Here is a 24,261-nt window from a genome sequence, read left to right on the forward strand (position 1 = left end):
CTTCCTCCCTCCGGTTCTGAGTATACCTCCAAACAGTTGTCCTAACCTGGGTGTCTGGTAGCAGACCAGCTCTCATCAGCTGGTGGGGGGCAGTTGTGGGGGCCAAGCAGACGTGAACATGTCAAGGAGAATGAACAGAGAGGTATGTGTGTAAGGAGGCAAACCCTATCTCAAGTCTGATGAGTCTACTGGGGCTTCTAGCTAGAAAAATGTTCAGGGCAATGGAAGAAAATATCTGAGTTTTGGTAAATAAAGGCAAACCAGTGAAAATATCAATAAAATATTTTTAATGCCTACAATTTCTTTTATACATAAATTGCAAAACTTTCACCTGTATGTGCAAAAGTAGATTCTCTTGCAGGTCAACAGCACCAGAAAACAAGCTAAGCTATGTAAATGTTTTCTTTTTTAAAACTTGATTTGTCCATTATGTAAAAGACATGATGGATTTAATAACTCCAAAGAAATCTATATCCCACTCTTAATCATACACTAAACACCTGAATATTTATTTTATCACATCCACTCACAAAATAAATAGTAGTCTAATATATTGAGCACATTGAAAATAAACCAACCAGTCTCTCTTCATATATTTATTCTCTTTCCAAACATGTTTTGGTCTCCTGCTATATCTCAGAAATGTACTAATAGCTGCTTTTAAGTTACAAAATACAAAACAGTAATTTCTTGGAGAAAATCTTGGGGTAACATTAAAAAAATGAAATTTCGAGTTCCCATAGACTTTCTTTTTTGTTAACAGTCTTTGAACCCTCTCATGGCACACATGTAAGGCTGTCTGTGACATGTGGTACCCTGGCCTCCAAATGGACATAAATGCATTTGTAGTTTAGAGAAAATACAAAGACAAGTTCTGAAAGTAGCCTTAAGAGAAAGTGCCCCTTGCTTTGACATAGCAACATCAAAAGCAAGTGGGACTGTGCAATCAGAGCCATATGAGTTTTATGAAAACTACTTTCCTTTCACATCATCTGTTAGAGAATGCCACACCCATGGTCATGTAACATTACAATCGTGAAATAACATTACTACATTCGTGAATTAACATTACCCAATAAAAGGCACATCTTCAGATATTGAATTAATAAAATCTGAAAATCAAAATGGTAGAGGATACATTAAAAAACCAAGCACTTAAATTTGTAAACCTTAATAAAATAACAGCTTATTCCAGTTTCTTCAGATATTTGTGGGCTTTTTGGAAGAGTGGTCAGGAATTGCAGAACAAAATGGAAGACAGGATTTGGAAAACAAGGCCAAGACTAATTTAAAAGACTTTCTCAGGACTTTCTTTTTAATTGAGCTACAGAAGTGCCCTTTTATAATGTTGATGCTGAGGAATAATAAAATCAACATCTGTAGAAGAAACGCACTCAAAGTGATACACGCATAAGGATACAACCTGACTCTTCAAGTTCTGGAACTTTTATCCAGTACCTGGTGCCTTTCTGTACAAATAACTGCACATTAAGTAAAGTGCTTGTAGACTTTAAGCCACCAGAAATCTTTCGGCTATGATAAGCACTTGATTGTAATAGATTTTTTCAAAGAGTCTGAATATTGAAAATATATATCCAAGAAAAAACTTTTGAAGGGCTGGGGGTAATACAAAAGTGACAGTGAAGGAAATAGTGTTCCAAACCTGTTTTATTACGTGGAACATCCCACTTTCCTTAAATTAATTTCACTGAAGGTATTTGAGATGGGTGAGAGGCAGTCAATAGGATTTTCTGCCAGTGTGACAGTTCTGTGTGGATCATTAGAAAGGATGTTATTCCTGGTGATGAAGACATCTTTCATAGGATTCAGCTTCAAAGTTAAATCCTTGCACTTTTGAAATTTGAAACTCAATTCAAAATAAGTCAGTCTAAGGGACTGGGTCACATGGCTGTCCCATTAAGGGACTAACAATAGTCATCTATACTACCAAACTCGAAGAATAAAAAGAAAGCTTTACGGATAAAAAGGAATATACAAAAGCAACTTTTGGAACCGTTCTACAAGCTTATGTCCCACTGCCCCCAACCCTCCACATTTAGAATCAAGGACAAATGTTCTCTAGCATCATCATATCTCATTTCTGTTGCTGACTTTCCTTGAGACTTGGCTTCTCTCCAATCAATCTAGGTCAGCCTGATTGGCATTGGCTGGGTTTGAGGCCTAAGAGCTATCAAGTCTACAAATATGACTTGAAAAAAAGTGAGAATGAAGAAAGTTCCACAGCCCAGTAGAACACTAGTAACAGGGACCATCCCTTCCTACCTGGGAAAAAAATCTCTTCACAGTGCATAGTTTGAAATAAAAGTGCAATATGGGCAAAAAGAGAAAGTGGTACTCTTGATACACATGAATTTAGTTTTTGGTTTTTGCCATTAAATGCTAAAGAGTTTAAGATAAAACGCAGTCAATATCAAGAGGTACAGGGGCACCTTTTCCCAAAATATCTGTATAATGAGGGAAGAGAGGGAGGAGGGGAGTCTCACATGTCACTTCCTCAGTTTTTAAACTACTACTCTTCCAAATCTAATGTTTGAATAAAATAAGCATTTTTTCAATATAAAAATGAATTTTTTAGATAAAAATCAATCAGCACAGTGACCTTGTCTATTTTATAACTAAAGCCAACATAACAGTAAATCTGAAAGGAAAACTTGGAAACAAATATTTTTAAACTGAATGGCATAACTTGTATTTAACTTGAAAACAACTTTTTGTTAATTGCCTTATCACCTAAATTAATGAGTAAGAATGCTCAGCATCCAATCCATGAATAATGCAGAATACAATATAATTTATTCTACTTTTTACTTCAAAGTCACAGAGATGACATCCATACGATAATTATAAAGCCTACTCTACATTTTCAAGTTCTCAATCCAAACATATAGCTTAGGACAGGTCACTTTATTGCTGGCAACATTCATAGAAGGGCCAGGTTCCTTATTAAAAGACAGAGTAAGTTTGATTGGGAGCGGGATGGTGCCCTACTCACACATCAGCAGAATTATGAAGTCAAGAGGCAATCTTTTTTTTTTTTTTTTTCCTTTCCAAAGTAGCAAAGGAACAAAAGATTGGCTGACTGGTGAGCGGCCCCGCATTAGAGTGCATAGCTCATCAGGATCAAGGCTGGCACCTGTGAACAGTTAACTTCGTAAGAGCACTCAAATGGGCATTCTATCACCTGCATTACAGATTAAACCCTGTAAAGTATTTGAAAATACTTTATGATCCAATGACAGCCTGCACATGACATACGCATTCCTTCTCCTTGAGTACCCAAGTATAAATCTAAAATCATAAAGGGGCTTCTTCATTCTGAAGGCAGGACCTCCCTGCAGCAGAGTGTCTCCAGAATTTCACAAAAATAAATAAAAGCAGCAGCTAACGCTTCTTCAGCTTCTTGGCCTTTCGACGCTTCATTTCTTCTTCTTCACGTCTCATTTCCTCTAAGTCCTCCTGCATACCTAGTCTTAAACTGTCAAAAAAAAAAAAAAAAGTGTTTGTCAACATACATGAAATTACCATTCTCTTTAAAAATTAAGAATGAAATTTCAACTAGGAGCTCATATGGAATGTGCTGATGCATTAAAAATGCCTAAAGGCTTTACCACTGAAAACAAACTAGCAGGTATATTTTTTACTAGGAATCTCTGCCACTGACTCTGTTTACAGTAGAAAAAAGACCTCATATAAAACTTCAACATAAAATACCTTAATATTCCCATTAAAGTAGTGAAATATAAGTTGCTTATAATAACAGCTTTTAAAAATAAAGAGGAAGAAAATTTATTCAATATATAAAATAACATTCTATTCTTATCCCTTCCCACCATTTGGGTATTTTATGTAGTTAAGAGGAGAACACAAGAGGGAGAAACGTTTAATATTCTGGGTTGAGACTGAAGTGAATTTTTTTAGCAAGTTAACACTATAAAAATAATCATTTGTTGCCCCAACCCAAGAAATTATCACTAGTAAAAAAAAAAAAAGAAAGAAAGAAAGAAAGAAAGAAAGAAAGAAAGAAAGAGCAATTATCACTAGTTTATTAGGTAGTCAAACAGGAATCAGACAGGATCTATATCCCTTCTCAGATCCCTAAGGTCAGTAGTGGTACAGCAGGACTGAGATGTGTCTGATGTAGAAAGGGAATTAAAGACGGGGAAAGAGAAACAAGAACACATTGCAACAGGATCAGAGGAGGCTTCCAGCACTTACTGTGTCCCTGTATGGTGAGGCACTGCAGCAGGCAACTTGAATATAGTATCTTAACACAGTACCTCAATAAGTAGAAATGGTAAATTTTCATTTTACAAATAAGATTTAGAAAGGCTAAGTAATTTGTCTAAAGCCCCACAGCACGTAAGCAGGATTAGAATTTAGAACTGTGTGGCCCAAAGCCCCTGCTCCCAATGGTGCATGCAACTAAAGCAGGAAACAAAGGAATGTTCGGGATATTTCTGCACAAATGTGTTAAATTTTGTGCTTACCTCTTTGCTTCTTCCTTCTGCTGCTCTTTCCAACTACTCTCCATGTAACGTAAGGCATAATCGCTTTCATCTTTGTATCTGATAAGAGGAAATCAATGTTGTGAGGGGAAAAAAGCCCAAATTCCTACTTTTTTAAAAGAACCACATCCTCCTATTTTAAAAATCTGTATCTTGGGGCGCCTGGATGGCTCAGTCGGTTAAGTGTCTGCCTTCAGCTCAGGTCATGATCTCAGAGTCCCGGGATCACTGCTCAGCGGGGAACCTGCTTCTCCCCTCTCCCTCCACCACTCCCCTTGCTTGTGCTCTTTCAAGCACGCTTTCTTGCAAATAAACAGAATTAAAAAAAAAAAATCTGTATCTTTACAAGTAAATCAGAAACACACTAAGGATTACTCTTCCTTGCTTGGCAAGGAAGTGAGGTGGACAGAGATGATGGGTAGAGAGGAGTTTCAGAAATAAAGACAAATTAAATGAACTACTACTACTTGAAGGCAACTATTCCTGAACCTAATGTCGATGAAGATACCAATTCAATAACATTTACCTCATTCACCTCTAGTTACAGATAGTTTAGATAGTTTATATTAAAATCCTGAAAGTACAATATACATGAAAATAATTTTGTACATATTAATCTTATTTGAGCTTCGTGGGAACAGAGAGTGAAGCAGGCAGATTAATGGCTTGACCAAGAACATATAGTAGCTAATGACATTACTAATATTAAATTTTAAAATCTGTTATTTATTCCAGTTCTTTTTGCTACTAAATATCTTTTTTTAAATATACCTTCTCTTAGGCTTGCCCTCTAATTTCTCATATCAATGGGTTTAAAGGAGATGGCAATTGTCAATTGATAGGGCAAATGCCTTCTCTTTTACATACATACTACCTCATTTAATCCTCCCAGATGTCATTTTTTTCCCCTAAAGATTTATTTATGGGGGGGGGGGGGGGAGTACAGAGAGAGAGGGAGAGTCTCAAGTAGACTCCATGCTGAGCTCAGAGCTTGACACAGGGCTTGATCTCACAACCCTGAGATAGCGACCTGACCTGAAACCAAGAGTCAGATGCTCAACTGACTGCACTACCCAGGGGCCCTCTTCCAGATGTCATTCTAAAAATAATTTACTCAAGTTTATACAGCTAATGATGAAACTTCCATTCAAACCCTGATCTTCTCCTCTGTACCAGTGCTTCTCAAACTTTAATGTGCATATGAATCACCTGGAAGCCTTATAAAGCTGATTTAGATTTGGTAGCTCTGAAGTGGGGCCTGAGAACCTACATTTCCGACGTTATTGTCAGATGCTATCAGTGCTGTTGGTCCCATGCTGACTGCTGTCCAGGAACCATGGTTTTGAGCAGCAAAGCTTTTTACATGAACGAAAAGTAAATATCAGATCAGACCAGCTTTTAACACAGTGCTGTGGATGGCTGAGTTCAAAGCCAATCTAGTCCTACTACACTAAACTGCTTCACACTCATTAAAGATACATTTTATGAAGAGTTTTTATTTATTTATTTATTTAAAGAAATAAGTGTATTATTTAAATTTTCTTAGTCTTACTTTTTTCGGTCATAGCCAAAGATTTCTCGAATGTGCTTGGATATTTCTTCCTGAGGTTCTCCTTCATCTTCAATAAAATCTTCCATTTCAGAGTCATATTCATCCTCATCTTCCTCATCTTCATATTCTCTCTGCCTCTTGTAACTACTGGGGAATGGAGGCCTTTGAGGAACTAAGAATAGAAAAGCCATTACTTACAGGAGTATTAAAACTGAGGACATTCCCAACCAAGTTCTACATAAACTGAGATAGTGACAACTCATTAAGACAGTGTCCTCAAAAACCAGAGCCAGCATGCTGGCCCATAGCATGGGGTCATTACGGCCTCATCCCTGCTGCTTCACATTATTTATAGGAAGTAGAATTTCCATTTATCCCAGAGCTTACTAGCAGCATCTGTTACATTTTCTAGCCTAGTAGTTCCCCTCCTTCTGGATTTAAGACTGGTACATTTTCAAAAAAACAAAACAAAACAAAAAACCCAAATTACAAATAGCTTACACTAACTTATGTGACAACTGAGGTGACAACCTACCATCTATTATCACCATAATTTCAGTACATTTTTTAGAAGTCCAACAAAGTATAAAAAATTCCCAGAATTATGAATAATTGTTCAAAGTCTTACTTCAAAAAAACTCACTACATTACCCTTATTCTTGAGCTGTTGTTAATATGCATGGCTTGTCTCCTGAGTGCAGGATTTCTTTCTCAACTTCTGCACTGCTGACATTTTGGGCCAGGTAATTTTTTGTTGAGCACCCTGTCCTGTGCATTGTAGGATAACAGCTGTGTCCCTGGCCCCTATCTTGCTAGATGAGGATGCTTGCATCTCCTGCCCTCAGTTGTGTCAGTCAAAAAATGTCTCCAGACACTGCCAAATGTTCACTGGGCATCAGAATCATCCTTGGTCAAGAACCAATGTTCTAGCTGAATTAGGAAGTTTAAAGCATGGCATCTCATCTTTTGTTCTTTTTATATTCTGCATGGCACCCAACAAGTGCTTTAACAAATACTTATTACCATAAAGAACCTATGACATAGCAGCCACCAATGATCCTGTACCTTGAGACAGAGATCCCTAAAGGACCAGTAGTTAGAGCCTTGCTGTTGCCCACTATAAGGAACAGAAACACAAGGGCAGTCAGAAACAGTTCCTGGTACATTGTGGGTACTTAACAAATATCTGATGGATAAATAATGTACTAAAGGCGTCAAGCATACAAATATGCTCCAACTTTTGAAGACAGGTCTCTCTTGTCCTCATGAAAAGGTGAAGATGAATTACTTCATTGAACCATAAGGCATATACACTCACCCTGTCCTATAAATCACATAGCCAAGTTTATTGCACTTGGAGACATCACAGGGGTAAACACAGAGGGTCCTAGATAACTCCTTCTAAAGCCTTTTCCAAGTTATAATCCTTAAAGGGACTCTCAGGAACAAAGAGAGATTAAACCATCAGGATTCTATCAACATGAGTACATTAAAGGGCACATTGATGGGTACAGGGTCTCTGGTTATATAAAACAAAGCATTCTTTCCAATTTCCTAGTAACAAATATTCTTAAGGTAAGGGACAATTTACCTTTACCTTACCTTGGGCAGATCTGTAGCCAGATAAGGAAGGCTTCATTCCATTCATCTGTCCATTGCTGGATCGGCTAATTATATTCTTGGAAGAAATTGTTTCTGACACAACAGTACACTTGGGCTTTAGGGGGAGACTAGAGCTACTAACTGGTCGCCCGGGTCCCAAGCTGCTCACCGGTCTCCCAGGGCCTGAACTACTGAGAGTCCGTCCAGCTGGAACTGAGCCACTTATTGATCGCCCAGGGCCACTGACAGACCGCCCAGGGCCACTGACTGGCCGCCCTGGGCCACTGACTGGCCGCCCTGGGCCACTGACTGGCCGCCCAGGAGGGGCAGAGCCACTCATTGGTCGTCGAAGGTCATGTGGACTGCTGATAGGCCGCCCAGGGCCACTAGAGCTGCCCACAGATCTCCCAGAACCACCTGAGCCATTGGTGGGTCGCCCAGGGCCATTTGAGCTGCTTGCAGGGTGCCCAGGGCCACTTGTACCACCGAGTGTCCGTCTGGAGAGATTTAAGTCACTGGCTGGCTTCTTGGTCCCACTGACTGATCGCTCAGGTCCTGAGCTGGAGCTGCCATTCTGGCGCCTGGGCACAGGGCCAGAACTAACTGTAGGCCGAGGAGTCCCTGTGCTGGGCCGTCCAGGAGCTGAGCTGGAGCTGTTGCCTGGATGCCTGACACTTGGACTCTTAGCTTTACTGTGTGGGGTAACCATGGGCCCAGGCCTGGAATGGCTAGGATGGGGAGGAGATTTTTTGGCTTTGTGCTCAGTAACAGATTTCTGAGTCCCTTTAGCACAAGTCTTTGAGACACTTGGTGAATAGGTGCTGGAGTGGGGCTTTCCAGCCCCATTAAAAACAGGTCTGTTATGGCCCTCACGAAGTAAGGGTTGAGAGCAGTTGACAGATCCTGCTTTGGTCCTCTCTCCTGGCATGGATTTGGATGAAGACACACCTAAGTGTTTCTCATTGGCTGTGCTGGGTCTGGATTTCTTCTCAGCATGAGGAAGAGGAGTACCCCTGGAAGAAGGATGCTTGCTAAGTTTTGTGCCCACGCTTTCTTTCTGAGAGGGTGCCTTTTTGGTTGGAGGTAGTCTTGCATCTGTCTCAGGTCTCTTTTTCCTCTGCTTTCGTTCAAGGAATTCTCGCTCCCTAAGTTCCTCTGCAGTCATAGGCCGCTCTTCTGTCTTCTTCACTACCTTGATCTCCACTGGTTCATACTGCTTTTTCTCAGCCAGCCTGAGTAGATCAGTGAAGTTCATGAGTGGCGGGGCACTTTTGAGGGGGACCTTTGGTTTGCTTTCAACTTTGGGAGGTTCTTGCTCTTCCTCATACTCCTGCTCTGACTCTGCTTGATTGTATTCTAAGAATTCATCTTCTTCTTCCATTTCATATTCTTGTTCTGTTCCCTGGCTAGTGTGGCTTTCCACTGCCTGCCTCTTCTTTGATTTTTCCTCAACAGGAATCCCGTTGTAACCATGGAAATTATCCTTTGTCCTCTTAGCCATAGCTCTTGCTTTCTTGTCATGTTTTAGTTCAATTCGCTTTTTTACTAGCTCTTCTTTTCTCCTTTTTTCCTCTAAAGCTAAAAGGGGACAAAACAAGAACAAAGTGTCTCAGGGTCTGGAGAGCTCAAGTATTTCACCTGATATCAGTAGGTGGCCAAAACACAAGCAACATTCAAGTTACAGTTTGAAGATATCTAGGAATAAAATGGGGAAGTCCTTTGAACAAGTATCAGTTGAGTCATCTTTACATAATGAGTGGGTCACATATGGGTCTTTCAATATGACAAAGCAAGTGAGACACTGGGCTTTTAGCTTTAAATATAGAAAATAATTCATACCAAATCAAGTATACCAAGTTAAAAAAACAGTAGGCACTTCACAGTCATTATTATGAATAAATGAATACTTAAATTTATTATCACTGTCACTTGCCTGAGGTAAAACTACTGTTTGAGTTATACTGGTCTTCAAAAACTGTCCCTATTTTAACCTTAAGATAGCATTCTTGATAATAAAAAAAATTAAAATACAAAAGACGTAGAGGCAGATTCAGAATGAAGGCCAAAGAATGGAGTTCCTATTGGGACCTAGTGTGGCCAAGTAGAAGATATGGTCACTATCCCCAAAAGCTCTTAAGAGGAAATAAAAGATAACGTCCATACAAATGATATAACGTCCATACATATGGAATCCTCTAAATACAGTTGATTCGGACACATACACAAATCCATTAGCCAATTATGTTATTACAAGTACCCACTAGTTAAGTAAGTACAAGCTAGCTGTGAAGGTGGAAGATTTTAAAATTGAGAATAAGGCTAATAGATACATACCTTTTTGCCTGAGCTCCTCTTCTTTTCTTCTGAGAAAAGCCTGAACGGCTGCAGATTGGACACCCTTAACTTTTGGGTCTTTTTTGGGAGGCCCCACTGCCAAACTATACCTTTTCTAAAAATAAAGAAAATGAAAATTATAATCAATTCAACTTTAGAAATGTATTTGCTATTAGGTGTAAAGCACTGTGTCACGCAACTAAGAGGTTTAAATTATTGACTGAAAAACTGATTCTGAATAATTAAGAGATCACATAACCCATATGAAAGCTTAGCTATAAAGTTTTGGTTTAAATAGGATTATGCAGGATTGTCTTTAGGTACAGAATTTCTTTGTAACATCCTAAATAATGCACAAGTGAACAATTCAGAGAAATACTATTTTGGATTATTTTCCAAAAAGGTACTTGGACTGGGGAACTTTTAAAAATAAATCACCACTTAGAACAGATTGTTTTAAAATTATTTTTTTTTAAGATTTTATTTATTTGAGGGGGGGGGCACAAACACAAGCGGGGAGGCAGAGGGAGAGAAGCAGACTCCACACTGAGCAAGGAGCCAGAGAAGGGCTGGGGGCTGGGGGGTGGGTGCTGGATCCCAGGACCTTGGGATCACCACCAGAGTGGAAGGCAGATGCTTAACTGACTGAGCCAACCAGGCACCCCTGGATTGTTTTAAAATTCTGATTTTAAAAAATCAACCTTATTTAGAACTAAGCATTTCAAAATCTAACTTCTCAAACAGAAACAACTACTCATAAAGTTTCTTTTTTTCTTTTTAATTAGAGAGAGAGAGAGGGAGAGAGAAAGAAAACAAGCAGGGGGATGGGAAGAGGCAGAGGGAGAAGCAGGCTCCCCGCTGAGCAGGGAACCCAAAGAGGGGCTCCATCCCAGGACCCTGGAATCATGACCTGAGCCAAAGGCAGATGCTCAACCAACTGTGCCACCCAGGTGGTTTCTCTTCTGAGTACTTTATTCCAGATTATTTTCTAGTAGACTCACAGCTACATAGGTTATTTTGCTTACAACATGAACAGAGATTTTCCTTTGACCACAGGCAAAGTTGGTGGCAAACCACAACTAAAAAGCATTTCAAAGAAATCTAAGCAGGAAGAAGTGCCCAATTCTCTATGACTTTAACCATAGCTCTTATGTTCATTAAATATTAATTTGCCACATGAACTGTTTTAGACAGGTTTCCTATCACCCAAAAAGTACTAATATTATCCTGGCACAGATGGTATTTCTCTGGGCTTTGATTTTTATATAACAACACTGGGAAGTGACTGAAACTATAGGAATGTTAATTTGAACTATGATAGGAAAAATATTTCCATTTTATAAGTATCTATCATTAGAGAAGTGTGATAAACAGAGTAACTCAAACCAGGATAATTCATCTCTAGGAGCATTCCAAATTAAATATATGCATAGGGAATAAGTTTTTAAATACCCTCCCTTGGGCGCCTGGTGGCTCAGTTGGTTAAGCCTCTGCCTTTGGCTCAGAATGGCACCTGCATCAGGTTCCCTGCTTAGTGGAGAGGCTGTTTTTCCCTCCACCCTTCAACCTGCTAATGCTGTCTCTCTCAAATAAATGAAATCTTAAAAAAAGATGTCCATGCCTCCTTTTTTGTTAGACAGATTACATTCTTGTCTACTGAACCTTTTATGCTAGTTAAAAAGGAAACAATAACCTCTGAGCACAAATTGAGCTACGTAAGAACCAAAAACCTGATTCCCAAAATTTGCATGAAATTCCTAGAGGAAAGCCAAAGGATCCATGCTTACTATGTGGCTGGCAAATACAAGGCATCCTGAAATAGGTTAGGAGTTCTAGCTAAATTATTCACCAACAAAGTAGCTGGCCAAGGAAGCAAGCTCTAATCCAACCTGAAAATCCTGCCATGATAGCAATGCTGTGACCTGACACATCCCTGACTGAAATCCCAAGAGAGCATCATCCAGAGTCCTTTCCCAGTCATTTTGGTTGAGTCACAGTAAAATCCAGTAATAAGTCTCCATCTTTAGTTATAAATTTAGTTGTAGGCCCTCTCCGTTGTGGACTGGGGCCCCATATTTAAAGGAGAAGGAAAGAATACTTAGGAGAAAGAGAATACTGCTTTACCTAACTAGCTATATAAAGTTGTCCTGGTTTATAAGAACCTCAAACATAGGCCTAATCTCCAAGTTCGTATTTTCTTAATGGAAGAGACACTATGAATATGATTCAAGTTGCGTAAGACATATATAGACCCGTGAGCAGAAACATACACTTACTTCACCCTATCCCATTAGGGAGATTTGTAAGAGGAAAGATAGATTTTTGTCGCCAAGACTTAATATTTTCTGTGTCTGCCAACTACCTAGTCCATGACTTACCTGCCAAATCAAAGCTTATACAAGGTTTCCCCCCACAAAATACCAATAGATGTGTTAATGTTATCTTAAACAGCACTGGTTCATTATCTTGATATTATAGCAATGAGTAATTCCTATTTTGACTTCAGGATAGACCTCTTTCTTCTTAATGTGGGACTTCAAGAGATAGGTAATGGAAAATGACTAGCTGAAAAGCTACTGTTCTCCAAAGGGAAAACACTGTCAATGGGGCACAGTTTACTAAACTTCAGTCATTTGCATAACATCTTCATCATTTTTGCCCTTTTAGTATACCACCTGTATTATTTACTAACCTTAAGAAAACAGACATAACACTATGACTTATAATTATAGCTTTACTTTAAACAATATCTATGAAATGACTGGCTTGAAAGGCTAGTTACATTTTTCCAAATCATATTAAAATATAACCATTTAAAAATATATATAACTATGAGAACTAAAAGTATTTTTTTTTTATTTTTTATTTTTTTTTTAAAGATTTTTTTTTATTTATTTATTCATGATAGTCACAGAGAGAGAGAGGCAGAGACACAGGCAGAGGGAGAAGCGGGCTCCATGCAGGGAGCCCGATGTGGGATTTGATCCCGGGTCTCCAGGATCGCGCCCTGGGCCAAAGGCAGGCGCCAAACCGCTGCGCCACCCAGGGATCCCGAGAACTAAAAGTATTTGTGTATCACCTACAATCACAGTACAGCCAGAGCTATCCGCACTATACTTTGGGAAACACCAAAAAGGAACATAAAAATACAGAAGGGGCAGGACACAAAGCAGCAGCAAGGGAGGGGGGTGTTCAGGATCTCAGATTCACTCAGAAAAGAATTACAAAGATTACCTTTAGCTTTTTTTCAAAGTATCCACCTATTTCTATCCATTCACACTGCCAATTTTAAATTCAGTTTTGTTCTAACATCTCTAATCCACAAGGGTACTTATTAAACTGGCTTTCCATTTAACCCAATAACTTTGCAATACTTTTTGTCCTATGATGTAGAAGGGATTCAATAAATCTATAAAAAGTCTTATTTCATTGGTATGCTAGGAAATGAGAAGGGCAAGGTCCTAACTTGATGAGGCTTAATCTTATTCACCGGCATGAGCTGAGTCATAATTAGTAGTTTCTTACATGCTCTGTAGCTTGATGTACTCAAACGCAGATACTAGGAAAGTATTTATATATTCTCTTTCACAAAGTTTAGGTCAAAACTTAGAAATGTGAGGTTAAAAAGGGGGTAGGGCTGGGTCTTCATAGATGATTTTCTTAACAGTTGTATTCAGATATAATTCACATACCGTAAAACCTACCCATTTAATGTGTACAATTCACTGGTTTTTAGTATATTCACAGAGTTGTACAACCATAACCATCACCAGAACATTTACATTATCCCAAAAAGAAATCTCTTACCTTTTAGCAGTCATTCCCTAGTTCCTCTCTCCCCTCTGCCCCTGGAAACCACTAACTTACTTTGTGTTTCTGCAGATTTGCCAATTCCGGACATTTCACATAAATGAAATTATGTACCCAGTGTACCACTATCTAGTGCTATGTATCACAATATAAGGTAAAATTTACAGGCCATAGACAAATGGTTATATATGAGTGATCATACAACATATGTAAGATTTTTCAATTTTGAAAACCCTTACTGATAATTTTCACTTGACTCTATTATTAAGTTTGAAAATAGATGCCTTCAAAGTCCAAGAAAATATCTTTGGGAGATGCTCTGTAAGTTGGTTCCAAACATCCTTGAACTGAGAAATTATAATTATTTCTCTGGCTTAACTAAAATAAAGAAATGATTAGTTTCTATGACCATTAAATGTTTCAGCAAGGGTATAATTTTAATTCTTTTGGAGTAAGAACAATATACCTAGAACTTTATTTTTGTTTTTTTTAATTTTATACCTAGAACTTTAAAATGACAAGTATGTGGATACCTAAGTAAATTTAAATGGTGCTAATGTAATTTTACTCTGTTGTCAGTGTTGACTTTTCTATTTTTTTTTCTTTCTCAAAAACTTTGAAAGAAAAAATTGAAATCATACAGTATGTGGCTTCCATGGTCAATTTTATATGTTAACTTGGCTACTCGATAGTGCCCAGTTATTTAGTCCAACGCTAATCCAGGCATTGCTGTTGAAGATATTTTGCAGGTGTGGTTAACATCTATAATCAGGGGGATCCCTGGGTGGCTCAGCGGTTTAGTGCCTGCCCCTTTGGCTCCCAGGATCGAGTCCCACATCAGGCTCCCTGTATGGAGCCTGCTTCTCCCTCTGCCTGTGCCTCTGCCTCTCTCTCTCTCTCTGTGTGTGTAATTCATGAGAGACACAGATAGAGAGAGAGAGAGAGAGAGAGAGGCAGAGACACAGGCAGAGGGAGAAGCAGGCTCCATGCAGGGAGCCTGACATGGGACTTGATCTCAGGTCTCCAGGATCACACCCTGGGCTGCAGGCGGCGCTAAACTGCTGCACCACTGGGGCTACCCAAATAAAATCTTAAAAAAACAAAAACAAAAACAAAAAAAAAAAACACATCTATAATCAGGTAACTTTAGGTAAAGCAGTTTACCCTGAGTAGTTTGGGTGGTAATCATCTAATCAGTTGAAGGCTATTAAGAGCAAAAACAGGTTTCTCAGAGAAGAAGGTATTTGCCCTACAAATTTCAGACTTGCCAGGCCACACAATTACATGAACCAATTTCCTAAAATAAATCCTATTGGTCTGTTTCTCTGGAGAGCCCTGATTGATATAGTGGCCTTTTGTATTGTGGTACTTTCACTTAGTACAATCTTCTCAAGGTTCATGTAACATGTATTACTACTTCATTTCTTTTTATGGCTTAATATTTCATTGTGCTGATGTACCACATATCTATTCATAAGTTGACTGGCATTTTTTACTTTTCGGCTATTATGATTAATGCTGCTGTGAACACATGTGTACAGGTTTTTTTGTGTGAGCATCATTTCTCTTGGGTATATCATTATGGATCTTCCTAACATTGAGCTAGCCAGACCTTTCAAAAAGGGACACTGTGGTATCAAAAGATTTGAGATTTGCTGTAATAGAATATATTAGGTATCAGCTACCCCCACAAGGGTAACCCAGTAGAGAACCAGGTTTTAAAAAAAAAAGCTTCAGGCTGGGATTACATTATATCCCATTTAATAAAGCCGAAGAACTATTTGGCACTTTCTCCTGCATCAGATGGTCACATTTAGCTCTAGCAGCAGCACATCAAGATGCACCCACCAATTCTGAATCGGATTCAAGGCACCAGGCTGCTTCATTGTTTGAGCTTCATGAAAAGCAGCTGGACAAGAGTTTCTTTTATCCTAAGTGTATCCATCTATTTTATTATACTGCAAGCCAACTCAGTCATTCTGCTGGACCCCAATGAATGATCCACAGCAGTGAAGCTTATGCCATTTAAATACAGTATCGGAGATTTTGCCAAGATTTGTAATTCTGAAGCCAACAGACCTAAAAAACATTAATTCACTTTAAGACATATGTGTTCCGTGCATTGAAATTATACTGCCATGGTCAGATTAAGAAAATAAGTTTCTGTTTAGAAATATGTTTTAACCAAATACGTTATGTTGGAATCAACAGCCAATCCCTTCTTGAAAGCTGGTCTTTACTCAGGAGATAACATATTGTTGCAATAGGAGGAAACGTAAATTTCCTGATGGGTTTACATATATTAGAGATTTATTATTGGTTAGAATTAGAAATATTCAAATACATCCTTCAGTTTAATAAATCACTACACAATTTCTGAAGTGTTCTCAAAACATCATAGTCAAGGAATAAATGCAGGCCAGAAAACGAATGATTTGCATTAAGCTTGCTTAGCTGGGTGGCTAAGAGGATAAAAATAAAACAATCAAAAAGTATGCTATTCAGGATTGCTACAGGATCAAATGTAAAATTCAATATTACTGTGTTAATAATATACCTGATTATAAAATGTAATGACAGATAGGTACCTCAGAGCCTCTAGTCCAACCTCTAAGTTAGAAGTAGCCCCAAAAGCACAACTGTGTATTTACTGGTTGTTGCACAGTTTGTAACAGAATGTAAATTAGAATCTAGGTCTCCTGTTTCAGGTCCAAAAGTATTTTTACTACAATATATCTCACTTCTAACTTAATCCCAACACTTTCTTGCAGCGGTAACCACAATCTTAAATGCCCTTCCCTAATTTCCACCTGCCTCCTGGACAGTGCCACGACCTCAAACAGGTCCACCATTTAACTTTCTATATTATCTTTTTTCACCCTCAGACTATTTCTGTTAACCATGCTGGCACTCTCCCAAACAGGCTGTAAATCTCTCTCTACCCACCAGTTTCCAAATTCTGTTGGTTTGCCCTTTAAATTTCTCTCCCATCAGAATTGAGGGAGAAGTACCACAAAAAATAGAGTTCTTGTCTAAGGCTATATTAGGCTGGAATTGAGGGTAGGAGGCTGGATGGGTTTAGGCTTTACAGATGACAACCTTCCTCACATCCAATACACCCCTCATTTAACACAGGATCATGATTAAGAGCAAGAACTCTAGAGCCAGTTGGCAAATTCTCTGCTCTGCCATTAATAGCCCTGTCACTTATTAGCTGTGTGACTTCAGGAAAGTTTCTTCCTATCTCTGGGCCTCAGTTTCCACATCTGTAAAACAACCTTCCTTATATGGTCATTAGAGTGATTAAATCTATATACACAAAGTGCTTAGAACAGTGCCTGGCACTGAGTAAGCATTTTAAGTGTTAATTGTTGTTATTAATATTCAGAGATTCATTCTCAGGCAGTGATGGGGAAGAGAAAATAACACAATCTCTGTGGGGGTAGATTTTCTAAAAGACCTTCTCTCTGAAACACTAGTTAAGTAGTGCTGCTCTAGTACCCTATGACCCAGCAGTTGCACTACTGGGTATTTACCCTAAAGATACAAATATAGTGATCCGAAGAGGCACCTATACTCCAGTATTTATAGCAGCAATGTCAAGAGCCAAACTATGGAAAGAGCTCAGATGTCCATTGACAGATGAATGGATAAAGAATACTACTCAGCTAGAAAGAAAAGAAAGAAAAGAAAAGAAAAGAAAAGAAAAGAAAAGAAAAGAAAAGAAAAGAAAAGAAAAGAGAAAAGAAAGAAAAGAAAAGAAAGAAAGAAAGAAAGAAAGAAAGAAAGAAAGAAAGAAAGAAAGAAAAAGAAAGAAAGGAATCTTGCCATTTGCAACGATGTGGATGGAACTAGAGGATATTACGCTAAGTGAAATAAGTCAATCAGAGAAAGAATTATGATCTCACTCATTAGTGGAATTTAACAGAGGATCATAGGGGAAGAGAGGAAAAAAATAAAACAAGAAATCAGAAAGGGAGACAAACCATAAGAGACTCTTAATCAAAGGAAACAAACTGAGGGTCCTGGGGGTGGGGAGATAGGGGATAGGGTAACTGGGTGACGAACATTAAGGAAAGTAGGTGATGTAATGAGCACAGGGTATTTTATAAGACTGATAAATACTGACTTCTACTTCTGAAATTAATAATACATTATATACTAATTAATTGAATATAAATTAAAAATATATATTTTTTAAAGTATTGCTCTAGGCTAGCAATCCCAGCTACTTCAAGCACCGACAAAGTGATCTTCAGATGCAAGCATGGGGAGCAATCCTGTTATAATTGATTATAGATCAAAAGTTGCAAAATGGCTGCCTCCAGAAAATTTTGTTGGCCCATACTGTTCTTTAAAAGGAAATATAACTACTATAACACATGGTAGGTTTCTTTTGAATACATAGAGCTTGGTACCTATCATTTTATATCCAGACTACTTCAAGAACTTGCATTATTACCATTTTATATCCAGACTACTTCAAGAACTTACATTATCTACCTGGTCCTGAAGACATCTGAATTTGACAACCTGATTAAAGTCCCTGAACTCCTTTTTCAGTACCTGTATTCTTTTTTTTTGGGGGGGGGGGGTAGGGAAAAAGAGAGGGGAAGGGGGAGGAAGGGTGGGAGATAGGGAGAGAGAAAGAAAGGGGGAGGAGGAGGGATAGAAAGAAAGACTCCAGCACAAAGTCTGACCTGGGGCTCAGTCCCAGGACCCCGAGATCATGACTTGGGCTGAAATCAAGAGTCGGATGCTTAACGGACTGAGCCACCCAGGTGCCCCCTCAATACCTATATTCTTATCCTTAAGGGACTATAGCCCCCAAATCTTTATATGTCTAATACCACATGAAGGCTTCTGTATTTTTTGGTTTGAGGGTCACACCTTGTCTAGGATGATTTTCACAGTATGATTATGAGAAAGACCACATGTCTCATGCACCTACAAGCCATCAATTATAGTTACCTGCAACCTACAAGAATCCATATTCCAAGCTTTAGCATTCTACCAAAACAAGAAACTGTTTTTGCTAGAGGACCCAGGGAGAAAAAATTTAAGTCAAGGTTACCCAAAATATCTTTTCTCTTTTATTTTTTTATTTATTTATTTTTCTCTTTTAAATTTAAATGGAGCTTGTGACAATAACTAGTTACATCACCTTGATCAGCTGTTTTTTTAAATTCAGTTTTCCACTGGGAAATGATAGCTTGCCTAATATTGCTAGGCATGATGCAACCTTCCTTTGTTTTAACTAAAACATTCTAAAGATAATTATTTCTCCTAAAAAGACAACAGAAAAGAAAGCGGCTGCATTACAGAAATGTTCATTGCTTCTCAAACCAGATACAACAGATCCCTCTTAAAAATGAAGCCCCAGAGATAGTTCAAAGTGGCTGTCCAGATGTTTTACATGTTAGCCTCCCTTGGAGCTAATCAGTGCTCGTCACCATATGTCCTTCCTGTAGCAAAGGTGTGACACAGGAACTCTGAAGACTGAAATCTGAACATCAGCTCTGATAAGATCCAAATGGATGGTGGGGAAGATGACTAAAGAGAAATAAGAACCAAATAAGTACTAGAGAGGGAAGGAAAGGAGTTATACCTGTCAATTACTGCAAAGCCTCTATGGTTCTCAATCAATAAAGCTTATGCTGTAGCTTTGATAAGTAACAGAATAATCAGATGAACCAAGTGAAAGCGAGATCATGGATTAAATTTAACTACTGCCTAGCTCTGTCCTTCATTAGTTTCTTTTGTGATATACTTCATCTGATGTAAAAAGGATTATAATGCTAACTAAATCAAACTTCTAGGCTTACTAGCTTTTCCTGGTGGGCAGGGGAAAGCATGCTTTCATAAAATATATGCCTATATTCATCTATTAGATTTTAAACGACCTCACCAATTACCTGTCTTCTTTTTGCTTTCAATCTTTATTTCAAAGATCTGTTGATAATGTATTCTGAAATGCACACAAGTTTTGAAATCTTCTGCTCTAAGATTATCTGCTTTTCTCCCAGAAGCCATTGGTTTTGAGAATAAGAAATGACTTGGTTTGGATTCTTCTATGGACTATTCCTGGGCATCAAAGCTATCATTTTTTTTTTTTTTTGACCTCCAATGAAATTCAGGAAGATCTAGAATAAAATATGGACCTAATTATGCAAAGATAAAAGGTCACTAACTCCAATACTGACTTGTCTAGAAAATCTACAGTATTTGCAGAAAGTGAATTCTGTTGTTCAAAGGCTTAAGCCCATAACTTTAACCTGCAGATCTTATGACTCATGGCTCCGGGGAATGATTATTCAGGGTACTTGGGATGGGAGATGAATACAGGGGGATTCAACAAATTTTAAACTGACCTGTATCAGTTTTATTTTACCAGTTATTTTACTATCGTCAGATGAATATTTTCAAAAGGGTAAAAAAGGGGGGGGGGCAGCCTTAGAAGATAAGAAAAGGGCAGGAGGGCCGCTTGGGTGGCTCAGCGGTTGAGCGTCTGCCTTCAGCTCAGGTTGTGATCCCAGGGTCCCAGGATCGAGTCCCACATCCGGCTCCCTGCATGGAGCCTGCTTCTCCCTCTGCCTATGTCTCTGCCTCTCTGTGTCTCTCATGAATAAAATCTTTAAAAAAGAAAAAAGAAAAGGGCAGGAGTGGGGAATACAAAACAAAACCACTGCAAATACAGAAAAAAAAATCAAAAAAAAGAAAGAAAGAAAGAAGAAAGAAAGAAAGAAAGAAAGAAAGAAAGAAAGAAAGAAAGAAAGAAAGAAGAAAGAAAATGCAGAACGCAGAGTGAGAGCTCAATAAATCGCAGTTGAATTGACTTTAAAAGAGAGCCGTTCGGGCTGTACACCTCACTGCTCCGACCGCAGGTATCGCAATGCAATTTGTCGGTTTACAGCTGTGCTGTGGGTACCATCCGAGGATCCAGAAATGACTCGTTTATGCAAAACAGCTACCACCCCGCGCACCAGGCCCTCTCCGTGCCTCCAGCGTGTAGATTTTAAAAGGCTTACCCGGCTCTGCGGGTATCAGCGAACCGGCAGATATTACCGAGCAAATGGGACGCAGATTTCGAACAAAGACACGTCGCGAAGGCCACGAGCGAACGCAAGGTTGAGGAAGGCTAGCTCACCCAGTCTGTTGGCCAAGAATTTCGTGGAATCCGCTCAACTTCTTTTCCCGGGGTGTTATTAACCCTTTGGGAGGCTGTAATTTAATCATCTCGTTGGCTGGACGGGTGGGGCCACAAGTCGGAGAACTTAACTTGCTCGAGGAATCGCACGATATTCAGCCCCGTCTCGGGGGGTAAATAAATCGGCCGAAAGGCGAGATCAGGCCAGGTCCCTAAAAGCCCTGCAGCTTCCCAACACACACGCTCCCTTCCCACCCTCCGGGCTGGACTTCACGGCGGAGCCGGACACCACCCGCGCTGGGTTCCACCACCACGTCCGCCGCACGGGGTCAGCCACCGGCCTTCGCGCAACTCCACGGCCCCCGAGCTCACCGTCCGCGTTGCAGGGTGACTAAGCCCGTGAGACTCCCTGACCGGAAGGCTCCCGCCTCCCCCCTCCAGCCCCTTGTCACCCGCAGTCCGCACGAGTAGCTCGCTGCCCAAAAGGAGGAAACAGGGCGCCCCAGGTCTCGCCCCCTTCCCTCTCCCGGACAGGCCGGGCGGACGCCCGCAAGTTCCGCGGCCACGCATTCCGAACTTGAGGACCAGGGTCTCCCAGAGTGGCGCCCGGCGGCGACTTACCGGCACGTTGTTGACACCCTGCCCTTTGGAAGCTATCAGGAGGATCTCCCTGAAATCCATGTCGGCTGGGGCGGAGGACCCGGCCAGGCTCTCGGAAAGAAGTGAAAGTACGCCTTCCCGAGGCGCCCAGCCGCCGCCGAGGGAACTGCCCGGCCCACCCCTCTCGCACCCCGCCTCGGCACGACCACTTCCGGCGCCTTCCGATGCCGTCGGCCCGCCCCTTTCCCTCCCGCGGCCTATATCCTTTCGGGGCCGGCGCTCCGCTCGCGAGTCCCTGGCGTAACTTCCGCTTTCGGGCTCCAGACACGTAAAACGTGGTACGTGGCCGCTGGCGTTAGCCCGGGGGGCGGGGCTAGGCCTTCCAGCGACCAATGAGACGCGGCCTAGGGGGGGCGAGGGGTGTGGCTAAGGGAGAGCTCGGCTCCCCCGGCGGCCGGGCCGCGCGACCTCGCGGTCTCGGTGTTCCCTGCGAGCCCTGAGCGGGGACAGCGAGGGAGGTTGGGGGCCGCGGGGGGCGGGGGAGGGGCTACCTACCAGGCCAGGGCTCGCTGGCTGTCACGGGTGGCCGCTCGGGTCCGGAACGCCGGGGCCCCAACAGCTGAACCGACGGGGCTCGAGCAGGGGGTTTCAGTTACAGGTTGCGAGGCGCTCCGCGAAGCTGCGCATGCGCGCGCCGCCCCGCCGGGTCCTCTAAGATAGAGACGCAGGGCTCACCGCGGGGTGTGCTCGCCTCCCCCACGGACGCGTGCATGTCCTGCCTAGATTCGCGGGCTTCGTGCTTTGGCCTCGTCTGGGTAATGAGCTCCACGTGGTGGAGGAATGAAGGCATTCCCTACATACAGACCCAGCCTCCGGGACCTAGTTGGCGCGCTGATGAAACATACATAGATGCCCCTTTAGGTGTACTAACTGGGGTGGGGGCGGGGGTGCCAGTCTTGGGTTCCTTTTAAGAGTATCTGGGGCCTGTAAAGTCGTCTCATTCAGTAAAATACACTAATTAGACAGACCTGGGGGTGGAAGTGAGCCGCAATTGTCTGCTAACCAGTGGGACGGATCTTTTCAGTGGGCTGGAAATACTCCCAAACTGGATCGTGGTGATGACTCTGCTGTGAATTTACTAAAAGTCGTTGTACCCTCAGAACCGGTGGATTTTACAGCATGTAAATGATACCTAAATAAAGTTGTTTAAAGATATTACTAGGCGAAGCTGCTTGGTCTTTTCTCTTTACAACTGAAGTTTTATTTGCTTTAAGATTTTTATTTATTCATGAGAGACACCGAGAGAGAGAGAGAGAGAGGCAGAGAGACACAGGCAGAGGGAGAAGCAGGCTCCATGCAGGGAGCCCGACGTGGGACTGGATCCCAGTACTCCAGGATCAGGCTCTGGGCTGAAGGCAGACGCTCAATCCCTGAGCCACCCAGTGTCCCTGCAACTGAAGTATTTTTTTTAAAAGATTTTATTTATTCATGAGAGAGAGACACACACACGCAGAAGCAGAGACATAAGCAGATGGAAAAGCAGGCTCCCCACAGGGAGCCTGATGTGGGACTCCATCCAGCATCCTCGGATCGCGCCCTGGGCCAAAGGCAGATGCTCAACCGCTGAGCCACCCAGGTGTCCCTGCACCTGAAGTTTCAATGCTGAGTTGCGACCCTGACCACATGTCTCCGTTTAAAGCTGCCCAAACAGCAGACCCAGATGAAGTCTTAGTCTGATGGCGGACCTGTAATTCACAACCTTCCTATTCCCTCGGAGGAGCCCAGCATAGCACACAGCTCGCCTAAGCTTATATATTCCTTTCAAATACATACCCACCTACTCTAAGTAGTTCTGACTTGGAGGAGACCAACCCCACAAATATTTCTCTCTCATGGTTATAGATTATGTGCAAGCTTGGGTGTAATGTATTGACAAAACCAACAGATCTCAGGGGCCTTAAAAAATTAAGATTTTTAAAATTTCCTTCAAGTGATTCTCTTGATTCAGCAAGTAGAGTCATCTTTCAATGTTTTCTGATTGTTCTTAGGATAAAGACCCAAATCCTAATCCTAACTGTGGCTTGTAATGACTGCCATGATTTGCCCTGGCACACTTCTGTAACCTCATCAGCGCTGCTTCTTAAGATTCCCTTATTTGTGCCAAGCTCTCTACCTTTCCAGGTCCTTATCCCCCTTTCTCCCCCTCTGACTGGTCTGCTCCCTCTAAACTTTGCTAAGCCAGCTCTAACTTTGGTGAATGTTTGGCTGGGTTTAAACCCCTGTTCTGTTGATTCCTAGGTATTTTATGACCTTAGGCAAGGTCTGTGTACATTGAGTTGATCTATAAAATAAAAATAAAAATGATAGGATTGGTGTAAAATAACTCAAGTGAGGACTATAGATTAGTACATGGCTGTTCGGGGCTGAGTTGTGTGCCCCCCGCCCCAAATTCATATGAAGTCCTAATCCCCCAGGACCTCAAGAGTGTGATCATATTTGGAAATAGGTTCTTTAAAAAATAATTAAGTTAGAATTAGGTTATTAGAATGAACCCTAATCCAGCATGGTGGGCGTCCTTATAACAAGAGGAAATATGGCCACAAACAGGTACAGAGGAAGACCTTGTGAAGTCATAGGGAAAAAGATGGCTATAACCGAGGAGAAAAGCCTCAGAGGAAACCAACCCTGTC

The 24,261-nt window shown here is 40.9% G+C and overlaps 2 protein-coding genes and 1 long non-coding RNA gene across 5 annotated transcripts in view; 2 read left to right on the forward strand and 1 right to left on the reverse strand.

The window, feature by feature from the left end:
* SPTY2D1OS (SPTY2D1 opposite strand) overlaps window positions 1–18,380 on the forward strand; it is a 32,379-nt gene extending 13,999 nt beyond the window's left edge. Inside the window, exon 5 of the transcript XR_005375819.1 lies at window positions 18,028–18,380. The gene's annotated coding sequence lies outside the window, so the exon portion shown is untranslated. The remainder of the gene's footprint in view (window positions 1–18,027) is intronic.
* On the reverse strand, window positions 265–22,264 carry SPTY2D1 (SPT2 chromatin protein domain containing 1). Of its 3 annotated transcripts, XM_038569222.1 has the most exons (7): window positions 21,593–21,740; window positions 20,972–21,136; window positions 10,015–10,129; window positions 7,681–9,258; window positions 6,079–6,250; window positions 4,509–4,586; window positions 265–3,496 (listed from the first exon to the last, which is right to left on the reverse strand). In XM_038569222.1, the coding sequence occupies exons 4-7, from the start codon at window positions 9,179–9,181 to the stop codon at window positions 3,403–3,405; spliced, it is 1,845 nt and encodes a 614-aa protein (XP_038425150.1). In that variant the 5' UTR covers window positions 9,182–9,258; window positions 10,015–10,129; window positions 20,972–21,136; window positions 21,593–21,740; the 3' UTR covers window positions 265–3,402. The 3 variants fall into 3 exon arrangements, with proteins under 3 accessions (XP_038425150.1, XP_038425151.1, XP_038425149.1); XM_038569223.1 differs by lacking the exons at window positions 20,972–21,136; window positions 21,593–21,740 and adding an exon at window positions 22,127–22,264; XM_038569221.1 differs by lacking the exon at window positions 20,972–21,136 and having other exon boundaries at window positions 21,593–21,863.
* LOC111091575 lies at window positions 22,108–22,786 on the forward strand. Its single transcript, XR_005375820.1, has 2 exons — window positions 22,108–22,386; window positions 22,656–22,786. It is a non-coding gene; the product is annotated as an uncharacterized LOC111091575 (long non-coding RNA).
* Window positions 22,787–24,261: the final 1,475 nt, after the last annotated feature.

This window comes from Canis lupus, chromosome 21, assembly GCF_011100685.1.
Source record: "Canis lupus familiaris isolate Mischka breed German Shepherd chromosome 21, alternate assembly UU_Cfam_GSD_1.0, whole genome shotgun sequence".
Taxonomy (NCBI): Eukaryota; Metazoa; Chordata; class Mammalia; order Carnivora; family Canidae; genus Canis; species Canis lupus.

Bases quoted from the DNA above. Each gene is read 5' to 3' on its own strand.
- SPTY2D1 (XM_038569221.1), bottom strand. From the start codon at position 21,652: ATGGATTTCAGGGAGATCCTCCTGATAGCTTCCAAAGGGCAGGGTGTC. The intron at 10,130-21,592 runs GTAAGTCGCCGC...CTTTATTTTTAG, and splicing joins AGGGTGTCAACAACGTGCCG to AAAAGGTATAGTTTGGCAGT. The intron at 9,259-10,014 runs GTATGTATCTAT...GTCCCCTTTTAG, and splicing joins AGAGGAGCTCAGGCAAAAAG to CTTTAGAGGAAAAAAGGAGA.